Source organism: Melanotaenia boesemani, chromosome 12 (assembly GCF_017639745.1).
Source record: "Melanotaenia boesemani isolate fMelBoe1 chromosome 12, fMelBoe1.pri, whole genome shotgun sequence".
NCBI classification, from domain to species: Eukaryota; Metazoa; Chordata; class Actinopteri; order Atheriniformes; family Melanotaeniidae; genus Melanotaenia; species Melanotaenia boesemani.
In genome coordinates, this window is record NC_055693.1 from 10,600,715 (window position 1) to 10,620,688 (window position 19,974).

The window sequence follows — 19,974 nt, forward strand, 5'->3', positions numbered from 1 at the left end:
CACAGCATGCAACAAAAAGACAACATGTGACAAGGACTCATTAATAAGTCACACGTTAGCAGCAGTGTTGTTGCACTCATGACTCATGACTGAGACTGTTTTTTTGTGTGTATAACATTCTCAGCCCTGCTGTATCCATGCAAACTATAGCCGGGAAAAACAGTAAAACAGAGAATAAACAGAGGCTGCACCATTCTTATTACTCATGTAGGAGCAAAAGTAGAGAAGTTCTTTTCAAATATCACATTCAAGAAAGAACTGATGCACTTTGATATACTTAGATGCCTATGGGGGGCTGAAGTTTTGGTGCCGATGGTACACATCCGAACCCTAAACAGAGGTACTGACTGAGCAGCATTGAAGAATATGTGCACAGTTTAGCACATCGCTCTTGCCAACAGCACTGTTGCCAACGTTCTTGTTGCACTGGTATAGCATGACTGCATGGATAAAATGTCTTAGTAAAATTCTCTCCAGAAAAACATTCATGGTGTTGGCTTTGAGTAGTTAAGTGCCACCAACAGTGGTGAGAAAAAGGTAAAATTTAGCATATATATATATATATATATATATATATATATATATATATGTGTGTGTGTGTGTGTGTGTGTGTGTGTATGTGTGGTCATAAGAAAAAGCATAGGTAGCCTTAATGACCATTCAGAGAAAGAATGTAGGGTTCATTACCAGGACATGTCCGTTTTCTCCAGGTTGTCTTGACAAGCTGACGCCCAGCCACTGATTATCACTCTCACCTTCACATGTCTTCCCACAGTTTGACACTTCTACAAACACATAAATAAATAAACTGTTTATCATGTTTGACAGGACACTTACTCCCATCTTCCCAGTCACCTCTCAGTGAGACAGCATATTTCATTAAAACAATATGTTCATCAACCAAATCCTAATTTTCTAAGCAGTATTTGCATATTTCAGAAAGTTTATAACAAAACTGACACATATAAACAGATATAAGAAAAACTGGAGCAATTTGGAGAAGTAATGATGGAGAAAACACTTAACACAAACACAAACAGACCAGCAGGCATAGGGTGGCAATGATGGGGCTCAGCTGTGATGTTGCAGCGAAAAACAGCTCCTGGAGATCGAAGTGATGGCCTTGAAGACAGGTTTGCAACTGGAGCTCCGACTACCAGCCTGAGAGGAAAGTTCAGACAGTTAAGACTTGATGTGTTTTTCTGTCTGAATGGAGTGCTGTGTGTGAAGCATCAAAGAGCTCTTCTCAGTGGCAAGAATTGGCTAATTAGTGTGTACACGCTCACAAACACACACAGGGTTGCACTGTGCAAAGATGGCTACTTAGACCATTAATATGATAATTAAAGTCTAACTTTACAATTTTTTCTATAAGGACAGCAGCCTTAAATCTTCCATTTAAAATTCAAAGTTCAAGACAAAAAGGGTCCATCATAAATATTAAAAACCATCATGCTTTAAAATATGGTTTAGCCTCCAAATAGATGTTTTAGGGAAGATAAATAGAAACTCAATAACAAATTGACAGGACCACCTGCAAACCCGTAAAAAACCAATATGAGATTTGTAAATCAATAATGGAAATAAAGTTTAGATGCAGACCAGCTGTGAGTTCTGTGGCGGTGCAGCAGTACTGAATATCCAAACATGGAAGAAGGGGGGCCGTTGAATTCTAGGCTGTGTTCCTGATCCAGACTGTAACCTGTGGCAGGACAAACCAGGATCAGGACCTGAACCAGGATTCGGATCTGGTTAAAGAGCACCACGCTGTCCCTTGTGGAGCGCATGTTAGTGGACAAACTGTAGGAGAACAGAGAGGACACTGTAATCAGTCAATTACAATCAATACACAGATTATAAACCCTGAGAAGTTGTTTCTATCTTCACATACAGTACCAGTCAAAAGTTTGGACACACTTTCTCATTACATGTAATGGGAAAGTGTGTCTAAGTGTGTCAGTCAGACTTATCCTGTTTCTGCTGATTTAAACCTCATTGTCCCTTAGCATTCCCCAAGTCTTTAAAAAATTAGCTGAGCATTTTTTCCAAAATGGTGAACTGTCAACATTTTTGTCAACATTTTCTATTTCATTTCCTCTTGTCAACCATGATTCTGAGAAACATGTGGGCTGTAGCTCTTCTTTAAAAAAAACGTAATCCAACATGAATTCTTGTCAGAATTAAAAATATATTTTAAAAAAGTGTACAGATAGTACCGATGCAGACTAACCAAACTAGTCTGATAAAATCATGCCTATGAACTGGCTTGTTTCATCAAACTGTTCTTAGTATTCACGTTTTTTTTAAATTGAAGAGTTACAATTTTAAAACGATCCATTTTTATATAGTGGTTTATTTATCAACCCTAGCTTGAGTCACTATCACACATTTACAGTTTATATATGATTACACTGTTAAAATTAATTTCTTATTTAAAACAAAAGACATTCAAAATTGCTTTTTCAATCTTATAAAATGTCCAAATAAGCAGATAAACATAAAATATAAGAACATGAACATGTTGAGTATCAATTTTCTGCTCATGTACTAATTCATTAACCGACTAACGGTCAAAGTTTCGGACGTCATCATACCGCTCAGCTGGGAGCTTCTCCGGTGTCAGACAGCAGGTCTCCCGGGTCAGACCGGGCGTCCACTTGGTTTAAAAAGAGCCGCACTTTGTTGGGCTACTCTCCTCAAACCCTCCTCGTTCAAAGCGTGACTTTCATAAAACCTCCTGTTGCTCCTCACTTCTTCGCTGTCTCGTGCGTAAACCGGCTGCGCGCGAGGCTGTTATATCCTTTGAACAGAGAGAAACTTTATCTGAGATAAAAATTAAAATACAACAGAATAAAAGAAGAAATAATTAGCGAAAAGTAAACTTCTTTCATTTGAATGAACACTAAGCACTGACTGAGCGCGCGAGGACCCTCCCTCTCTCTCTCCCTCTCTCTCTCTCTGCTCTCTCTCAGAGCGTGTGAGCGCGCGCGTGTAACGGTGTTTCCTCTCCCACTTGTTGCAAAGACCCGCCCAAACTGAGGTGAGCATGCATCTAATGTACGTCAGTGCGCGTGCATGGGTGTTTCCTCGTCATTTACCACTAGAGTGTTAATGGAGTGAGAGTGGCTGTAATTTAATTGTACTGTCTGAACGCTGAAGCACACGAGTAATCAACAAAATGCAGTACAAAAAAATCAACAACGTACATAAAATGTACGTCAGAACGTAGACATTTAATCTTAAGCTATTTTTTATGTTTGACAAGAAGTTAAGAGATATGTTTTTTTTTATTAACTAATAAAGAAATTGGTTAAATGAACTAACAAATAACACTGAGGTTTCCTCTCAAGTGTAGCTGAACAGACAAATAATGCAGGAGGGTCTTTTACTTTTTTAACAGTTCTAAACAAAAGTAATGCTGTTTTTCTCTTAATTTAAAATAGTACATAATTATAACGGAAATCACGTACTTTTTATTTATATCTAAATAGTTTTAGAAGTATAAACCAACATGGAGGTAAGCCACAGTGTGATGTCTAAGCCATTGTGTGGTCTGTAATCTTGCTTGGCTTCTCACTAACCCAGTAATACAGAAAGCTGTGTAAAAAAAATAAAAGAAAGAAAGAAAGAAATAGATGAATCTGTTAATCAGATTAGTTTTCCTCTAAAATCATTAGTAAAACAGAATTGATATTTTGTTCTTAAGCAGCAATATCAGTGTCAGCTTACTTTTCATTGTTGGAATTTCTTTGAAATGATAGGAAAATTTATTATTATATTTTTTGGAACTTAATGTTTTTTTTTAATTCCACTTCTATTAAATATACATGTTTATTGATTTGTTTTCATATTTACTTTGTATTCAGGGTCTTAAGTGGGAAACTGAACATAAAAAACAAAGCAATTCATTGTCACAAGGAAGGGTTTTATTTACTGTTATTATAATCACTTCTGATGTTCTGGCAGAATTGTCCTGTTTTTGTTTTTATTTTGATCCCCAGTTAGTTAAGTTTGTGCTCAGAAGGGTGGCTTGGAGAAAACTTTTATTGTATCACAAACTATCCAGAGAAGATGAAGTCAGTTGAAAATCAATATTGTTTTAGAAAGTGACAGCCAGCATTACTGCAACATGCAGATTGGTGCAGGGTTCAACATCAAAGTTTAATTCTGACCACTGCAATGACTTATGGTGCTGTTATATTACAGAAGTGTTCCAATCCAATCCAACTTTATTTGTAGAGCACTTTTAAAACAACATAGTTGACCAAAGTACTGTGCACAGCCTTAGGCTTAACTATTTCAGATATCACACTGAACAATAAAAGTAAATATACTAAGTAAAAAGTGTTAAATGCACTGGTGCAATAATTTGTTGCTAGCAGTGAACATTGAGCGTTACATCAGAGTTCTGCATTAGAAATGGCTGGTAGGATCTCCACATTGTTAAGAGTTAGTACAGCAGACTTCATGGCCTGCTATTTGACACACTTTAGACAAATCATTAAAATAAGCAGGCTGAAGATGATTAACATTTTTAGCTAAGTATGTGAAATCAAAGTTTAAATTAAAATGTTTAAATCATGTAGGTTGAGATTAAAAATAAAAATTATACTTACTTTTAACTATCATGCCTATGTTTGTCATGGCTACCGCGTATATTTTGCATTTGTTTGAAGCGTTGCTTGTTCACGTCCTCAGAAATTAACATTATGCGTTCGCAAGCAGCTATCTGCGAGTAACCAGTAGGGGCAGCATAGGACCAATTTGACCAGATGCAAGGTAACAGGGTTTAGGTGTTTTTTTTAGCAGTCTAAATATCTTGAGCTAGCTGAGCTGTACTATGTTAGATACTAAAATCTGAATGAAACACCCAACTTTATTCAGCTTTCAAAGAAACCAAGACTTAGTTTTATCAGAAGAACCTACCCTATAAGAAGAATGTGTTCACTGGATACAGTTGTAGTAGAGCCCATAATAAATGATTAGGTTAATCCAGTACTGGTTGAGATGTGTCACAGTGGACCACAGTGGAGTGGAAGGATGCCGTCTCACTTACTGGTTAAAGCTTGAAATATGTGCATGTCACAGGAAGTTGAGCAATTCAGTCTACAGAGATAGAAGTCAACATAAAAACATGCTTTATTTGGTAAAGTTATTTGTGTTGAGTCTAGCTGGGATAGATTCCTCAAAGCAGCAATATGACACTCATCTTTAGCAATCTGCACATACAACAACAGGTTAATAGAACAGGTGAACAATTCAAACATAATCTACACTTTTAACGGTGTTTGAAAGTTTGTACACTGTTAGATTTGTTAAATTGCTTTGTCTGTTTAAGAGGAAACTGAAAGGTCACCTAAAACAGCAGTTACTCAACTGATCCATCCAGCTATCTTGTATAAATAGTGGCTAAAAAATAAATTATGCTAAAGAAATGTGTTTTAATTCCAACTGTTCTCATTCGGTGTTACTGAACTCAGTAAACAATGACTGTATAAGTAGTTTGGAGTAGCTTGAAGTGATGAACAGCTGGTGTTAGCTGTGTTTAGCTAAAGTTCACGGGAGGAATATTTGTCCTGAAAAAGTCACTGAAGCACTCAAACCACTCTGTGATTCATTCCAGACCTTCAACCAGGCATCAATAAATAAACCAGACACACAAAGAACAGACAAGTGGGGAATTTTGTTTTATTTTTGTTCCTTGTTAGTGTGTATAAGTCCACTAAAAATCTTGAAAACAAACTAAAAACAAAAAAAATTATTACAAAAAAATAGAACAAACTATATTTTAAAATCTAATGAGGTTTCTTTCAGTTCAGCAGTGAATGTTCTACATAAAACATCTCTATTAATCGGTGGCATTACATCTGCTATCAGCCTGATTTTGACCAATATGATAAAAATAGCTACACACTGAACACATTTATGGAACAGACATGCTGGTTTGGTGAATGTCGGACAGGAACTCTGCTCCACATGCGCATACACATTCACTCAGTTTGTTTGTTGGTATTTCCTGTTAATGACCCTGCAGTTATTATGTTGGAATCTGGCCGGCTACTGTTCCCACCCTCCCACTTAGTCTGTGTCCATGTGTTGGAAAAAAAGGGGGGAAGGCATGTTTCCTCCTCTGAGTTTGTTATTGTTTGATCACAACGTGGGGAAGTCCGTTCTGCCTATTATGAACTATAAGAAGTCTAAATCCTCCTCCATGTTTTAAAGTATGTTTGTAGTCATTTTGACTTGTCACACAAAGACAAGAAAAGCCAAGCAGTTTTCCATCAATATGTACATAGCAGGCAAACACAACAGGTAACCTTCAAAACATTGAATATCTCATAACAATAGCACCTGGAATATTATAAGAACCAAGTAAATATTCTGTTGTTGAAATTAATGAGTTGAAGGTGAGAAAAGTGAGCAAGCGTAAGGATTTGAGAGCATTTAAGAAGTGTGTTACTGTAATAACTAGACAATTGGATCATAGCATCTCCTCAACTGCACTTGAGGGATGTTCTGGGAGTAGATCGACAATAGTCCAAAAAAGGAAAACTGGTGAAACCGAGACAGGATCATGGGCAGCCAAGGCTCACTGATTCATGTGAGGAACAAAGGCTGACTCATGTTGTCTGGGGAAATATAAAGCTACTGTAGCTCAAATTGCTTAAAAATTTTAAGGCTGTTCTTTGAGAAACTTGCCAGAACCCATGGTGCATTGCAGCTCGTTGTGTATGGGGCTGCATAGCTGCAGGACAGTCAGTGTGACCATGTTGACCACCACTAAAAGCACTAACCTTGGGCATGTGAGCATCAGAACTGGAGAATCCAGTCCTATGGATTATCTTTTCTTTAAATGGGTGACCAGGATAATGTCTCTTACCTGAGAAAGACATGGTGTTTGTATATGAAGAGGACAAGCCAGCAAGAGCAGTCTGATGCTTCTGGTAACGTTAAGCTGGGAAACCGTGGGTCCTATTTATATGGGTGTTACTTTAACACTTTACTGACCCAGTACACCTATTCATGGAAACATAATAATTTGAGTAAATTGGAGTAAATCCTCCAAATTCTCCATATTTATGTTAAAAGTATTTCATTTTGTTTATTATTGTTTTATCAGTAGTGTATGTTTTTATTGTGTTGTATATTGTGTCCTATTTTTTTTTATTTATCTTCAAATGAGAACTGCTACCTCAACCTTGTTGTACCCTGTGCAATGACAATAAATTGGATTTTGATTCTGACTGGAGTCCAGCTGAGCATCTGAGACGTGCGGGACCAACCAGTTCAATCCAGGGAGGCCTCATCTCTCATCTTCACCTAGATTTTAAGGTCAGCTGCTGACGACAACATATTTTCAAAGGTCTAAAGGAGTCCTCTGTCTGGGCTGACTGGCTGAAAAAGGGGAAATTTATTCACTGTTAAATGGATTGTCATCATTTTATTTTAGTGCAGACAAGGAAAGATTTTGATTCAAGGGGCCCCTGCAAGGCTTGTCACTGGTCCATATGACTGCATACTTTTTTAATTTTGCACTAGGATTGCTAATCTATTTTTTCATTTTATGATGATTTAATTTCATATGTCATATTGATTGATTCATTAGATCCTTATGTGCTTGTTCTTAAATATGAGAAGTTGAGGCTAAATGTGATAAATAAAAAGCACTGGAAAGATGTTTAAAGAAATGAAGAAGTACTGGAAAGACTCAAACCAGCAGATATCTTGTTCTTGCAATTCAGATTTTGTTTTGTTTGCTTTTCCTTATGTGCAAATTTCACTGAACAGCTGCCTGCTAATTTTAGAAAGGGGTTTTATTTCACTAATTCACATTAAGGGAGTTGACCTTTGACCTTGTGAACTCATAAAGATAGCAGCATGGTTCAACTGAAGTAAAACATAACACTTTAAGCTAGATTTATTACTAGGTACAAGGCTGCTGTTAATCCATGCAATCCATCACTTTCACCCCAAACATAAAAGACCTGACTGATTTCTTGGATTTCCATATTTAAAAAAAAGAATTTAAAAAAGATAAAATGCATTTCATTGATAAATTTCACTGAATGTCTGGAGAATTCAATATAAATGCAGTTTTGGAATTAGACCGAAGGAACTAACAGGAGCACGAGATAACATGAAAGAAAATATGGACAATAATGAAACCATGCCTATAAAGTAAGAGAGCATGATTTCAGTAACCAGTGACAGTGTAATTACACTAATAACATAAAATAGGATGGTTAAGCAGCCAGAAAATACAGCCACAGAATGTGAAAAGTAGCCTATGTTCACATGTTTTTACCAGCGGTTTTTATGCTTTGTAGCACTTTACTGTCTCACAAAGCACTCAACATGTGGTACTTTACCCGGACTAAGATTCACATTTCAGCATATCCCATTTAACAACAAGATGTTAAGTTTCATAAATTTCATAAAAATATCCTGCGAGCCCACTATATCTATACTACTATACTATTATACCATTCAAACTAAAACTCTGATCTTGAAATCGCTCAAAGGTCGTTATCTTTCTTAAAAAAGGAAACATGCATCAGCATCTTTGTGCAACGCTTGTTCCTGTATGGCAGTTTGAACATCTTTCATTTTCAAAATTGCAAATTTTATTTAAGATTAGTTTGGTAATTTAAGCTCAGGTAAAGGATGTGACCTACTGCTTCTTCGTTTTCATGCCACATGAGAATGTCATGATTTATGCTGCATCTGTTTCTGCATAGATGCAAATCTTTACACAAAAACAAGCCACAAAGTATCCACCAAACCTCCATACTAAAATAAATATAGTAGTTCTGCCCATTCAGGGTTCCTGATAGCATCTGTTTAGGTGAGTGGTCCCTTTACTGAGGTCGCTGTGAACCTCCACTCATCAGAGGTCACAGACCACAGTAGATGAGAATCCAGAAGATCTGAAGCAGGTAAGCTGCTGCTGTAAGATAAAGATGAACTTTCTGGTCTGTGTGGATAGCCATCAGTGACCAAGAGAGAAACCAGAAAACCAAGATGAGCTATTAGTCTTTTTCACATAAAGAAAACAGCTATGTTGTTTGTGGGTCTTGCAGTCTTCATGTGTTTTTCAGATATGAATTTGCTGACAGCTAACAGCTCATACTTCCTCTGTTCTTTCTCAGTTCCCTCTTTTTATTTTTAGTTTTTTTTTTTTTTTTTTTTTTTTAGTTTTAGGAGGAGTTCTGTGAAATTTTATCATGATTGACAGTGCATTCTGGAGAAAGACTATTTTCATGTTATTTTTTTGTTTCCTCTAACACAAACTATAACCTGGCTGAAATTACGCTCCCTATAGTTGTTGTTGTTTTCCCAGATTTCTGTTGTATGCATGAAATTACAGATGCCTTTAAACAAGGGTGTCCAAAGTTGATCCCCGAGGGCCGCTGTCTTGCAGGTTTTCAATGTTTCCTGCTTCAACACACCTGACTGAAATGAAATAGATCCAACAGCCTATTAAGTTTTGGAAACACAGTGAAATTGAAAGGCAGCCTCCTGTGTCGTTTAAAGAAATAGACTGGCATGTGTAGCTTTTACCAGAAACATTGTTGATAAGGAAACATTTTTCCACCTCTAGGTGTTAAAAATAATGTGCATGCATCTGCTTGAACACTCAAGATGCTTTTTATGTTGTGAAACAATCGTCATCAGACTTATCGGAGAAGAGGAATCAGATATCTTAGTGGCTTTTGATTTAGAGTGTGCAAACTCTAAAAAGATCAACTTTTTTTTTGGATAGGAAAGAGTAAGAGGGTTGTTTCTGTATTCCAGTGATATCAAGAGAACAACTTTTCTAATAAACCAGCACAGAATCTACTTCCTGTTAAAAGCTGATATTAGATCACTTAACAACAGAGGTCCAGTTGCCATAACAACATAAAAACAATGTCTATCAGCAACATGTGTGGTTGTTAAAACACAGAGAATATACAGAATATAATATACAGAGACTTAGCTAAAATTGAAATCAGATTTATTCACTATGCATCTGAACAAAGACAGTTGTTGTTTAACGTAATTTGTGAACTGGGCTGTTAAAAAAAAAAAAAAAAGTTTTGATGTTAATTTGATTGAAGTGTATGTATTTATTTAACTGTTGTTCTTTCAATTTAATTAAGAAGTTATTAAAATTTTGAACACCATTATTATTTAAGCTACAACCTAACTGTTTTTGATCCATCAAATAAATTTCAAATTATTTGTTTGTTTCCAAGTGAATTGTGATGTTTAGTGTGTTTGTATTTTTGTTTAGCTGATCTAGACGTGCATGTGTTATCTGTGGCACGCTAATAGAGACGACCCCATCTGTGTTTACATCAATTGATTACAGATTACTCTGATCAGAACCAGACACAAAGCTTTGATCTCAGAGTGAATGTTTGCTTGTGTGTGTCTCTGTTGACTCTACATGGGGTAGGGTGGAGGAGGTGGGTGTAGCTGCTGACATTACTGAAAATGGAAGGAAATGGCTGTTTATTCCATGAAACAACTGACCGTGCCCACATTTCCCTTAGTGGTCCAATGCAGACAAAAGAACTTGATTCATAAAAAAACATAATACAGAATACATGCATTTGATTGGCTGTTGGTTTCCTGCTGGACAGGACCAGCCACAGCATAAAGCGACCTCCTCTAGGGGTTTGTGGACACTCAGAGTGAATTACTGATACAATCAAAACGAAGCCATGCTAATGTTATAAGCTGTGACTTGTCATTTGTTACACTCGGATTGTTTTCCCAAGTCAATTCGGTAAACATCACTTTTAATTCTAAGTTTGAATAAAGGCAACAGGACATCTTCTTTTTTGGGTCTTGAAACATTTTACCTCTTACCAAAAATGCTAATTCAGTTCTGGCTCATCAGTGAGGGTGAAGTGTGAAATGTACTCACCTGACCATTGTGTGGGGCGTTCAAGTCATTGTCACATGGGAGTTGTTTTTGCATGACCAAAATAGTTTTGGTCACAAGGTCAAACATGTGAAAAGTTGTGAAATCGTCTGTAGTCAAATCAAGGTTCCATTGTAAGGTGATACCTGAGCCCACCTTCTCTGTTCAGAGGACTTCTTTGACACCTCTATCAAATCCTATATCTTCTCCATACATATTAATGTCCTTGAAGAAGTGTCTTTTATATTTGAGATGAAGCCCAAGAACTAAAACGACAAAACTCCAAAACACACATGTGGAAATTAAGTGAGATTCCTCGTTGCAGATGTAAACAAATCAAGATCCTTACAGTTGCTTGATCAAATTTAATCTGCTCATAAAATCTTATGTTTGTGTTTACTAGTTTTATACAGACTAGAAATACTGCTAAACATTTATTGTGCAAAAATATTATCAAAAAGATTCTTGAACCATGAGCGGCATTGTATCCTTGACACATATTTTTCATAAATGTGCTGTGTATTATAACATTTTCAGGGCAGGTTAAAGAAGTCACTTAACTTCGAAATCTGAAGAGAAATTCTCTAAATTGCAACGAAAGTTGCATTGTCCCAAAGACAGCAAAAATACATTAGTTCACATTCACAAGCCCTTCTGATTCAAGTCCAGTACAACTGGGGAGATGTGAATGCACGACCGAGCTCTGATGTGGATCAAAGAAGGGAGTTCTGGTCCGCCTACAAACGTAGATCTCAGTCTGATGCCAGTGAACCAAGTATAGGAAGTGGACTACAACGCAACAGGGAAGGTGGGGAGTAAAAAACATGTGGAGGATTATAAGCGGGAGAAATAGCTTGCAGTCTGTGGTTGAATGTGGTAAAAATTCTGACAAAAATATGGTGAAACCAAAGGCCTCTAGGATTTGATGCCGCTCCATGTTTTGCTCTTATGTGGTGGACACAGAAGCTGTCCTGCATTAATGTCTTAGTGATTGAGTTTTTTTCTTCGTTCTTTGTCCTGTCCTCTCCTTCAGTAATGCTTGATGTAGTGCTGCTTTTGCAGAAGACTAACATATTATTCAAAAGGTCCGGTCTCTTCAGTAAGTGCAGTGTGAAAGCATACTTGTACCTAAAGAATGTTGCAACCCCTAGTCATACCAAGTCCAGCAGACCATTAGGTGTGAATGCACCTTATGTTTTGATGTATATATAAATTGTGTGTATGATATCCCCACATGAAGATTCTCTAGAAAAATATGGGTAACAATCTGGTAAGTTGTCAGGAAAATGAGGGGCAATTTCTAAAACTACATGGCAGGTTACTTGAACATCCTTATACAATCATCTATCACTTAGGAAAGATGGGTGTGACAGGTATCAAGCCAGTAAGTGACAGTTTAGGATGCTGACTAGCCTTAAATAAGCCTAAGTCACAAAAGAACAGCTTGGACCCAAAAAAACAGGATTGTAAAGGCCACTAACATACAATCTCAGGCTTGACAACTAGATAATGCTCACACATGTAGAAGCTGGAAATTGTAGTAATCATATTTCCTGCTAATTTTATGTACATTAACATGTACAATGCACCAGATATCTTGTTACACAGCTGTCAACAGGACAGTATAGGGCTCAACAGAAATGTATGTTCTGATTTCAAAAGCTGTCATGTTCATCTGTCACCAAAATCCACAATGTAACACCTAAAGATGTTTTTGAGCACTGTACTATCAGAATGTCTTTATTTTGTTTCAAGGCAAATCCTTCAGTTCAAGTCTAGTTAAGTTTTTCTTCTCAAGAGGTGGGTTTAGGTCTTAATCTGAACCATGCTTCTTAGTCATTTGTACCAATGACTGAACTGAGAAAGAGCTGCTCCAACTGTGACTCATGCAACATTTTCTATGGGATAATTGAGGGATGCTTCACTTCTGGATCCAGAAACGGGATATTTTAAGGCAACAAAAAGTCCTACAGTCTCACATCTTGAAGTAAGATCCAGTTTAGTTGTGGGGGAGTGACATTAGGTGTGCTGTGACAAATCTCACGGGTTTAATGTTTGTTTAATTTGAGTGGGGATGATGTGCAGCTCTTTGGTTAACGGTCATTGTCTATACATGCACTATATAAATAAACTGACATCAGTGTGAACACACTCTCAGACAGAAAATGTGAAGCACTGTGTTTCCAACCATATATGGAGAGGTTCCTGTGACTGAGATCATTGACAGTTATCCATGATTTCACATGCACACACACCAAAAAAAAACAAAAAAAAAAAAACTGATTAATGTAGGTCAGTCATATAAACTGTAAAAAACAGAGGACTGTAAATATTTTAGCAGTGATGTATGTAAAGTGACACACACATACACTCACACACACACATATACAAGGAAAGACCCCCCGGCAGGAGCAGGGGAGGGTGGGGGTATGTGAACAGCTTGTGACGTCTCCAGGCCATGATAACGTCTGCTAATTGGTTCCATCAGGCCTCGCTGTGTGTGTGTTTGGGTGTTTGTGGGGGCACATCCTGCAGTCAGTAACACATAGCCTGCAAATGTGTTTCAGAGACAAATTAAGTAAATTTCTTTCAAATTCTTCCAAAATGCAATAACAGAAAGGAAAGCATGAAAGATTACATGAAAGATTTTTGCAACCTCAGTAAATCAAAAAGAATTTAGGCAAATGTGTGGAGTTGATCATATAAGTTGGATCCTTCAGCTGGTGAAAGTAATTTCGATAGACTCATCTGAAGCTTTGAGGAAATGTTCACCTGTGCTTCATGTTTCCAGAGAAGCAGTGCTCACTAAGTAGGGTTTGATTGTAAACTTCATCACAGTTACAGAATGAGCTAAACAAAAGACTCAAAAGTCAGCTTTAGTCCAGCCAAAAGAGATCTGTCTTGCAGTGGCCTCAGAAGACACGCTTTGGTCAAATCCTTGGGATGGGTTAAAACAGCATTTCATCATGATGGAAAAACCCTCCTATTAAATAATGAACCCCAGTGAACGATTTATGACTGTCACAGAAGGGTGTATTTAAGGAAACAAACTAAGGGAGTGAAACCATAGTGGCTCAAACCCACATAAAACACTGTGGGAAGATCCAAGCCTGGGGTGGCCTTTGCTTTCTGGAAGCACCTGGTTTGGATCTTTTTGGAAGATGATTCATACTGCAAAAGCATAATGAGCCTGATATACACCTTAAAAGTTTGAAAAAACTACCCAGAGTCTAAAAAAGAAATAAAGAGTTTGACTGTTATGACTTTCTACCATCAAAGCAAAAAAATACTGAAAATTTTTCTCAAATTATTTACTAAATACTGTAATTACCCATTAAAAATTTCTAATGAAATGCATAAAAAACCCTCAAAAATTCTCTCATAGTTTTGGAGTTAGGGACCCATCTATAGGTGCAGTGTTTTAGGGATTCAGTTTGTAAGTTTATGTCAGGCCACAAAGAGATGGTGCCTCGCTGTATACTAGCCAGGTTGCAAAATGTGCATTTTTAAAATAGTTTTGCAAATATTCAGATGATATCTGTTACACATATGTTACACATTTATGAATATGTAGAAATAGATTTTGGTTATGAATTAGTTAGTATGGTACCCTGTTATGACTTTTGAGTCTTTGAGTTTAACTCTGAGAAAGAGTGGTTTCAGCATTTATGTACAGTGTGTATATTAAGCTGTGATACTACAATGTGAAAATAGGAGTTGCAGTCAGAAAAACATTTTCTTCAAAGTTATCTTAACGACTTTTTTTACTTCAAAAGATATTTCTAGACTGGGTAAAACTGCAGGAGCATTTCTGTGGTCAAGGATCTAAATTGTTAGTGTCTTGTGATTGCATGTCCATTAAATGGGATAAGAGAACTAAAAGTAGGGGTGTGTTTGTTTAGCTGAAAAAATCAACAGTCTCTCTCCATAATGATGTACCTCTGGCTGGGTCTTGAAGCAGCACTAGAAAAGCGTGTGAATCTAAAACTTTGTGCATCTGACATTTATTATCGACACACAAGAGCTGAGATAGCATCATTCACAAAATCCGTTTCCAACCACTCTGTTGCAAAAGTCACATAAAAACCCATGTTTGTAATTAACGTTTATAAAAGAAATTAAAAACAGAACTATATCAGTTTTGCTATCATGGGTACACCATGGCAGATGGGGCAAAGTGACTCAAGAAGCAAGAAAAGGGAAAGGATAAACATCAGACTGACTTTTAATTGTGTTACTGCCTAAGTTTTTTGGTGGCTGCTTGTGATATTTTTGCTTTTCTTTTGAGCATTACAAATAATTCAGGCGTATGGCTTTTCCATGTGCAGGGCTCAAACAGAAACATGTTTTTATAACAGTAGTGTTTTATTTCATAACTTCAGGGGAAACCCAGGAACAAAAACTTCTCTGGTGCTACTTAAAGTAAGTTCTGCTGAACCCAAAATTTTTCTGCACTGTCAGATAAAGAGATTAATTCAACAAGAGTAACTGTTCTTCTCTGGGACATATAGATTAACTTTACTGTGCTGGATGAAAAAACAGATCAGGTCAACCTGACAAACTTCAACTGGAGTCAGATTATTATGGACAGTTAAACGGCACAAGTCGGTCTGAGCAGGATTAAACCATGTACAAACACCACGATGTCACCAGATGTGCTAGAACATCTCTGATCTGGTTCCTACAATCACTTATAGGATTTAATGGATTTGTTGCTACAGACTTGGTTATAAAAAGCCCCCTTCAGACACCCTGCTGGGTCCATACCTCAGCTGTGTGCTGTTTTCAAAGCACAAACTTCATCAAGTTCTGGCTCATCTGTCAAGAATTTGTTCAGATCTTGTAGCATGTGACACATAAAAATGGTCATTTATCATTAATGGAATCTACATTATTATCAGTGTGTTAACCGTATCAGCCGATAAAATGCTTTGTGACTCATTTCCGGATTGTTAAAGCCATTTACTTAAAAATTACATCGTCAGACTCTAATTCTGTTGTATCACACATTGCTGCACATGGATGTCCATGTGCATGAATCTTCTCAAAAATGAACTGTTAACAGGCCTTCTTACAGCAGTGCACCAGCAGTGGTGGTTACTGCATCCGGATATATGAGGGTTTTGCAGACTGACACAAGGTCTTCAGTGTTAGAGGACTGGATGGAAACATGGAAAAATGACCCAAAATAGAAAGAACTATAATAGAATTCAAGAGGATCCTGAGAAGAGAAACAGCTCTCAGAGTAACACAGCATACTCAGATGGCTTTGCCTCAATACTCTAAATAGAATCCTGACAACAGAAAACAGATCTAAACTCTGTTTGCAGGAGTCCTTAATGTGACACTCAACATAAATAAACTCGGTCTAGTGAACTGGGTCAGAGATCACTTTGTGAGTGTCTCATTTTTAATATAACAGTAATTAATAACAAGATCATAGAGTTAGATTGCTGTGTTTGTCTGTGTCTGTGTGGCCATATGTTGAATCCTTAATGAGCTACAGGCCTGCAGCATTTATACTGTGTGTGTGCATGTGTGTGTATGTGTGTGTGCTTGTCCCACAGGCAGCACAAGCTGTTACTAAAGAAGATGCCTTCGGACACATATGATCACACACACTACTGACTGAAGAGACAGACTCCTCAGCAGTCTTTTTCTGTATGGAGTCAAATGTCTCCTGAGCTAAACTAAGATTCACAAATACCTTCATCTAAAAGTTCAGTCTCATAACGCAGAGTTTGTGCAGTCCTGATCATTCTACAGTTCTTTATGTGAGCTAATTTTATATAATCTGAACATTTTTGATAAGATATCCAATAACAGAATTGTAAAAACATTTTGAACCCTTCATGAATGTATGGTGTCAAAACCTTTCGCAGTCTTTAAATATTTCTTGCAGCTATGTAGAAGCTGTTTGCCCCTGCCTGCTGGTAGTTTCTCTCACTCTTTCCCTGCCATTTGTTAACTGGCTAACACATTTTGTTGGAAAATGCCTTGTTGCCTTCTCTTTGAGTAAACACATGTCTGCAGCACTAGCAGCTCCACAGCATGACAGATCTTCCATCAAGTTGTACTGTTGGTTGGACTTTCTTTCTGGGCTGCAATGCCAAATCTATCTACTGATCATTGAAGATCATCCCAGACATACTGTCACTTATCTACGTTTTTTTAAACATTAGTCATGCATTTTGGCATGTGTCAGTGTCCTCCATGGCTTCCAACAAGCTGTAGTTCACTGATCAGCTAAAGATTGTTTTGAATCAGTCTGGAGCTCTTCAGCTATCATTTTCCACAACCAACTTTAACAGACTTCTTCTATTTTGCTTCTACGTAGCTTCATGTCCTGGAGGCATCTTAATAGTTCTTAACAGCTCCATATAAAAAACAAAAGACCAACAATAACGTGAACTGTCAGAATGGGGATTGCCTTGCAGCCTGTGGATTTTTTTTTCTGATAACAGATCTTTTGTGAAAGAAAAACAAATCCAGGAATAATCAGTAGCTTTTTTGTTTAGTGAAACTATTATTGGTTGGGTAGAGCAAGTCACGAGAAAATTAAGTATGAGTTACTTTTCCTTTAAGGGTCTAACATGATATTTCCTTTTACGTAAGCCTTGTTTATATGAGCACAACAAAAAAAATTGATAAACTGGCTTTACTTTCTTTGGAGGTGTTACTGATATTATTGTTGTATTTTCTTATTTTATAAAGATCTTTACTTACATTAAACCTTGTGATTGTGTAGACTTCATGTAACTTTGACAAAATCACATAAAACTGCAAAATATTTGAAAAGGACTTGGATGCTGGGAGTCATAGAAATGTCAAAGACATGTGAAAACAATTATCCTGCATGTTGTATGGATTGTTCTTATCTTTTTTCTTATCTGGTCTACTTACAATTTGAAGATACGTGTAAGTCTGATAAGTTATGGTATCATGACTTGGGAGTCTGGTGTGTGTGGTGAGTTCAGTCAGGCTTTTTTTCAGTCTTTCATGGTTGGAACAATTGGAGCAATTCATAAGCCTTCACACTTCTAACTAAACACATGTGGATTTATTCTGCTTCAGCTCAGATCGGTGACAAATGAGCAGCAGAGATGGTGAAAACAAAATTATTTTCCACATATGATGAGGTCTGATATCTTACCATTCAGTGCTAAAACAGGTTAATGTAAGTTTTTCTGTTGCTGTTCTTTGAATGGTATCTACTATATATTCATTTCAAATACATTTTCTGATCAAACCATTTAAACAAGCTTTATAAGAAATAAGAAGTATTTCATAAGGGTGAAAAGTTCTCATTTCCTTCTGATTTGACATAATTCAATTTAATACTTGGAATAATATTTTGTATAACATCAGGATGTCATGAACTAGATGTAAGAAAACACATGTAATATTAATGCCTAAAAAGTAAACCTCTTAGAAAAGGAGGTTCATAAAAATACAACATTGTTTTAAAGAGACTGTAATAGAGTTTGTAAAAAAGACTGTATTACTATACTGTAAGTATATATTTTTATTTTTCTACAAGTAATAATGTATCCAAATAAATTAACACTAACCATAAATAATGATTTCCCATATTTGTAGCTTGTATGGATCAACCACAGAATTAAAACTACTGACAGCTGAGGTGAATTATATTTTCCAGAAGGTTAAAATTAAATGTGAATGTGGATTCAATGTATGAAAACACCATTAAAATATTTGCAAATCAGGACTTTCCTTTATTACAATGACACTCTGAAACTGTGACTCTATGACTCTGTGGTCTCAAGAACCTAAATAAAAACAGCAGGCATTAGCAGAGTATTAAAAACGTAACTTTCAAGAGCAATGAACCACACCACAACGATGTAAGCTTTAGTGATTTATTGAAGTTGAGGGAAGAAGGATGAGAAGTAGGCATCTGGGGTTGCGCTGTGATGAGCTGGGTGATGGTGACTCAGAGCAGGGGGTAGCCATCTTGGTTCCAAAGAGTTGGGCTGCTGTGTTAAAAAAAAAAAAAAAAAAAAAAAAATCATTTTAAATTTGATGTCAGCCACACATCTCTTAAAAGTTGGAACAGGGGCAGCAGGAGGCTGAAAAAGTAATTGGCACAAATAAAAAGAACTGGAGGGCCATTTAACAACTAAAGAAGATAATTGCATATAGGCCAGTATGACTGATCTGTCTGTCAAAAATGGACCAAGGTTCTACAATATGTGACAAACTATATCTAAAAGTTGTGGAACAATTGTAAAATTGCAAATTCTTTGAAGATCCCACTATCTACAGTGTATAATATCATCAAAAGGTTCAGAGAATCAGAAGGAATCTCTGTGTGCATGGGAAATGCCCAAAGATCAAAACTAGATGCTTGTGATCTTTTGGCCCTCAGCACTACATTTAAAAAAGGGGTATGATTCTCTACTGGAAATCACTGCATGCGCTCAGGATCACTTCTGGAAATCACTGGTCTTCTGACTTTGAGAGCACCAAAATAGACCTTTTGTTTTAACTGAAAAAATAATAAAAGAAAAAGATTTAATCTTTCTAGAGTTTTATCTATGATGTTTTTTTATTCAGTGGTTGGAATTCTGGTAAACTATTTTCAAACCTTCCACACATTGTGACACTTCCTTTCATCCACTCTGTGACTGTAAACTGACTTACACAACATGCCCTGGTAATGTTCAGCGTTCAGTCTGGGTCTGTGGTGGACATACAGCCATGAACATATTTAAATCCTACTCCGACGTAGGAATTAGCTGCTCAGATTGATCTCTGACCTCAGCTGTGACAGTCACCCGATCAGGAGACAGATGCACAGATAACTCCACATCACAGTGTCATCCACTTCAGCCACTTCCTGTCCCAAAGTCCTCAGTGATGATGTCACATCCTGTCTGGAACAACAGCCATTGTGCTTCACAGGAAGCGAGAAGCATCTGGCACACAGTTTGTTCTTCCTGCTAAAGGTCGTTCTGTGCAGCTTGATTCTGATGCTGCTGTTTGACAGGAAACCTCAGAATTAATAACCAGTCACCTGTAGACACTGCTGCGTTTATATA

General features: G+C 36.9%; 1 protein-coding gene across 4 annotated transcripts in view; it reads right to left on the reverse strand.

The window, feature by feature from the left end:
• itga4 (integrin alpha 4) overlaps nucleotides 1–4,943 on the reverse strand; it is a 28,606-nt gene extending 23,663 nt beyond the window's left edge. The window contains exons 1-5 of one of the 4 annotated variants that reach the window (XM_042001662.1): nucleotides 4,927–4,943; nucleotides 2,561–2,800; nucleotides 1,603–1,800; nucleotides 1,043–1,161; nucleotides 688–785 (exon numbers count right to left, since the gene is read on the reverse strand). In XM_042001662.1, the coding sequence (XP_041857596.1) occupies nucleotides 688–785; nucleotides 1,043–1,161; nucleotides 1,603–1,800; nucleotides 2,561–2,592 (447 nt within the window). In that variant the 5' untranslated portion in view covers nucleotides 2,593–2,800; nucleotides 4,927–4,943. Of the gene's footprint in view, nucleotides 1–687; nucleotides 786–1,042; nucleotides 1,162–1,602; nucleotides 1,801–2,560; nucleotides 2,930–4,926 lie in introns of those variants that run through there. The other 3 variants (XM_042001664.1, XM_042001663.1, XM_042001661.1) reach the window with 3 other exon arrangements.
• Nucleotides 4,944–19,974: the final 15,031 nt, after the last annotated feature.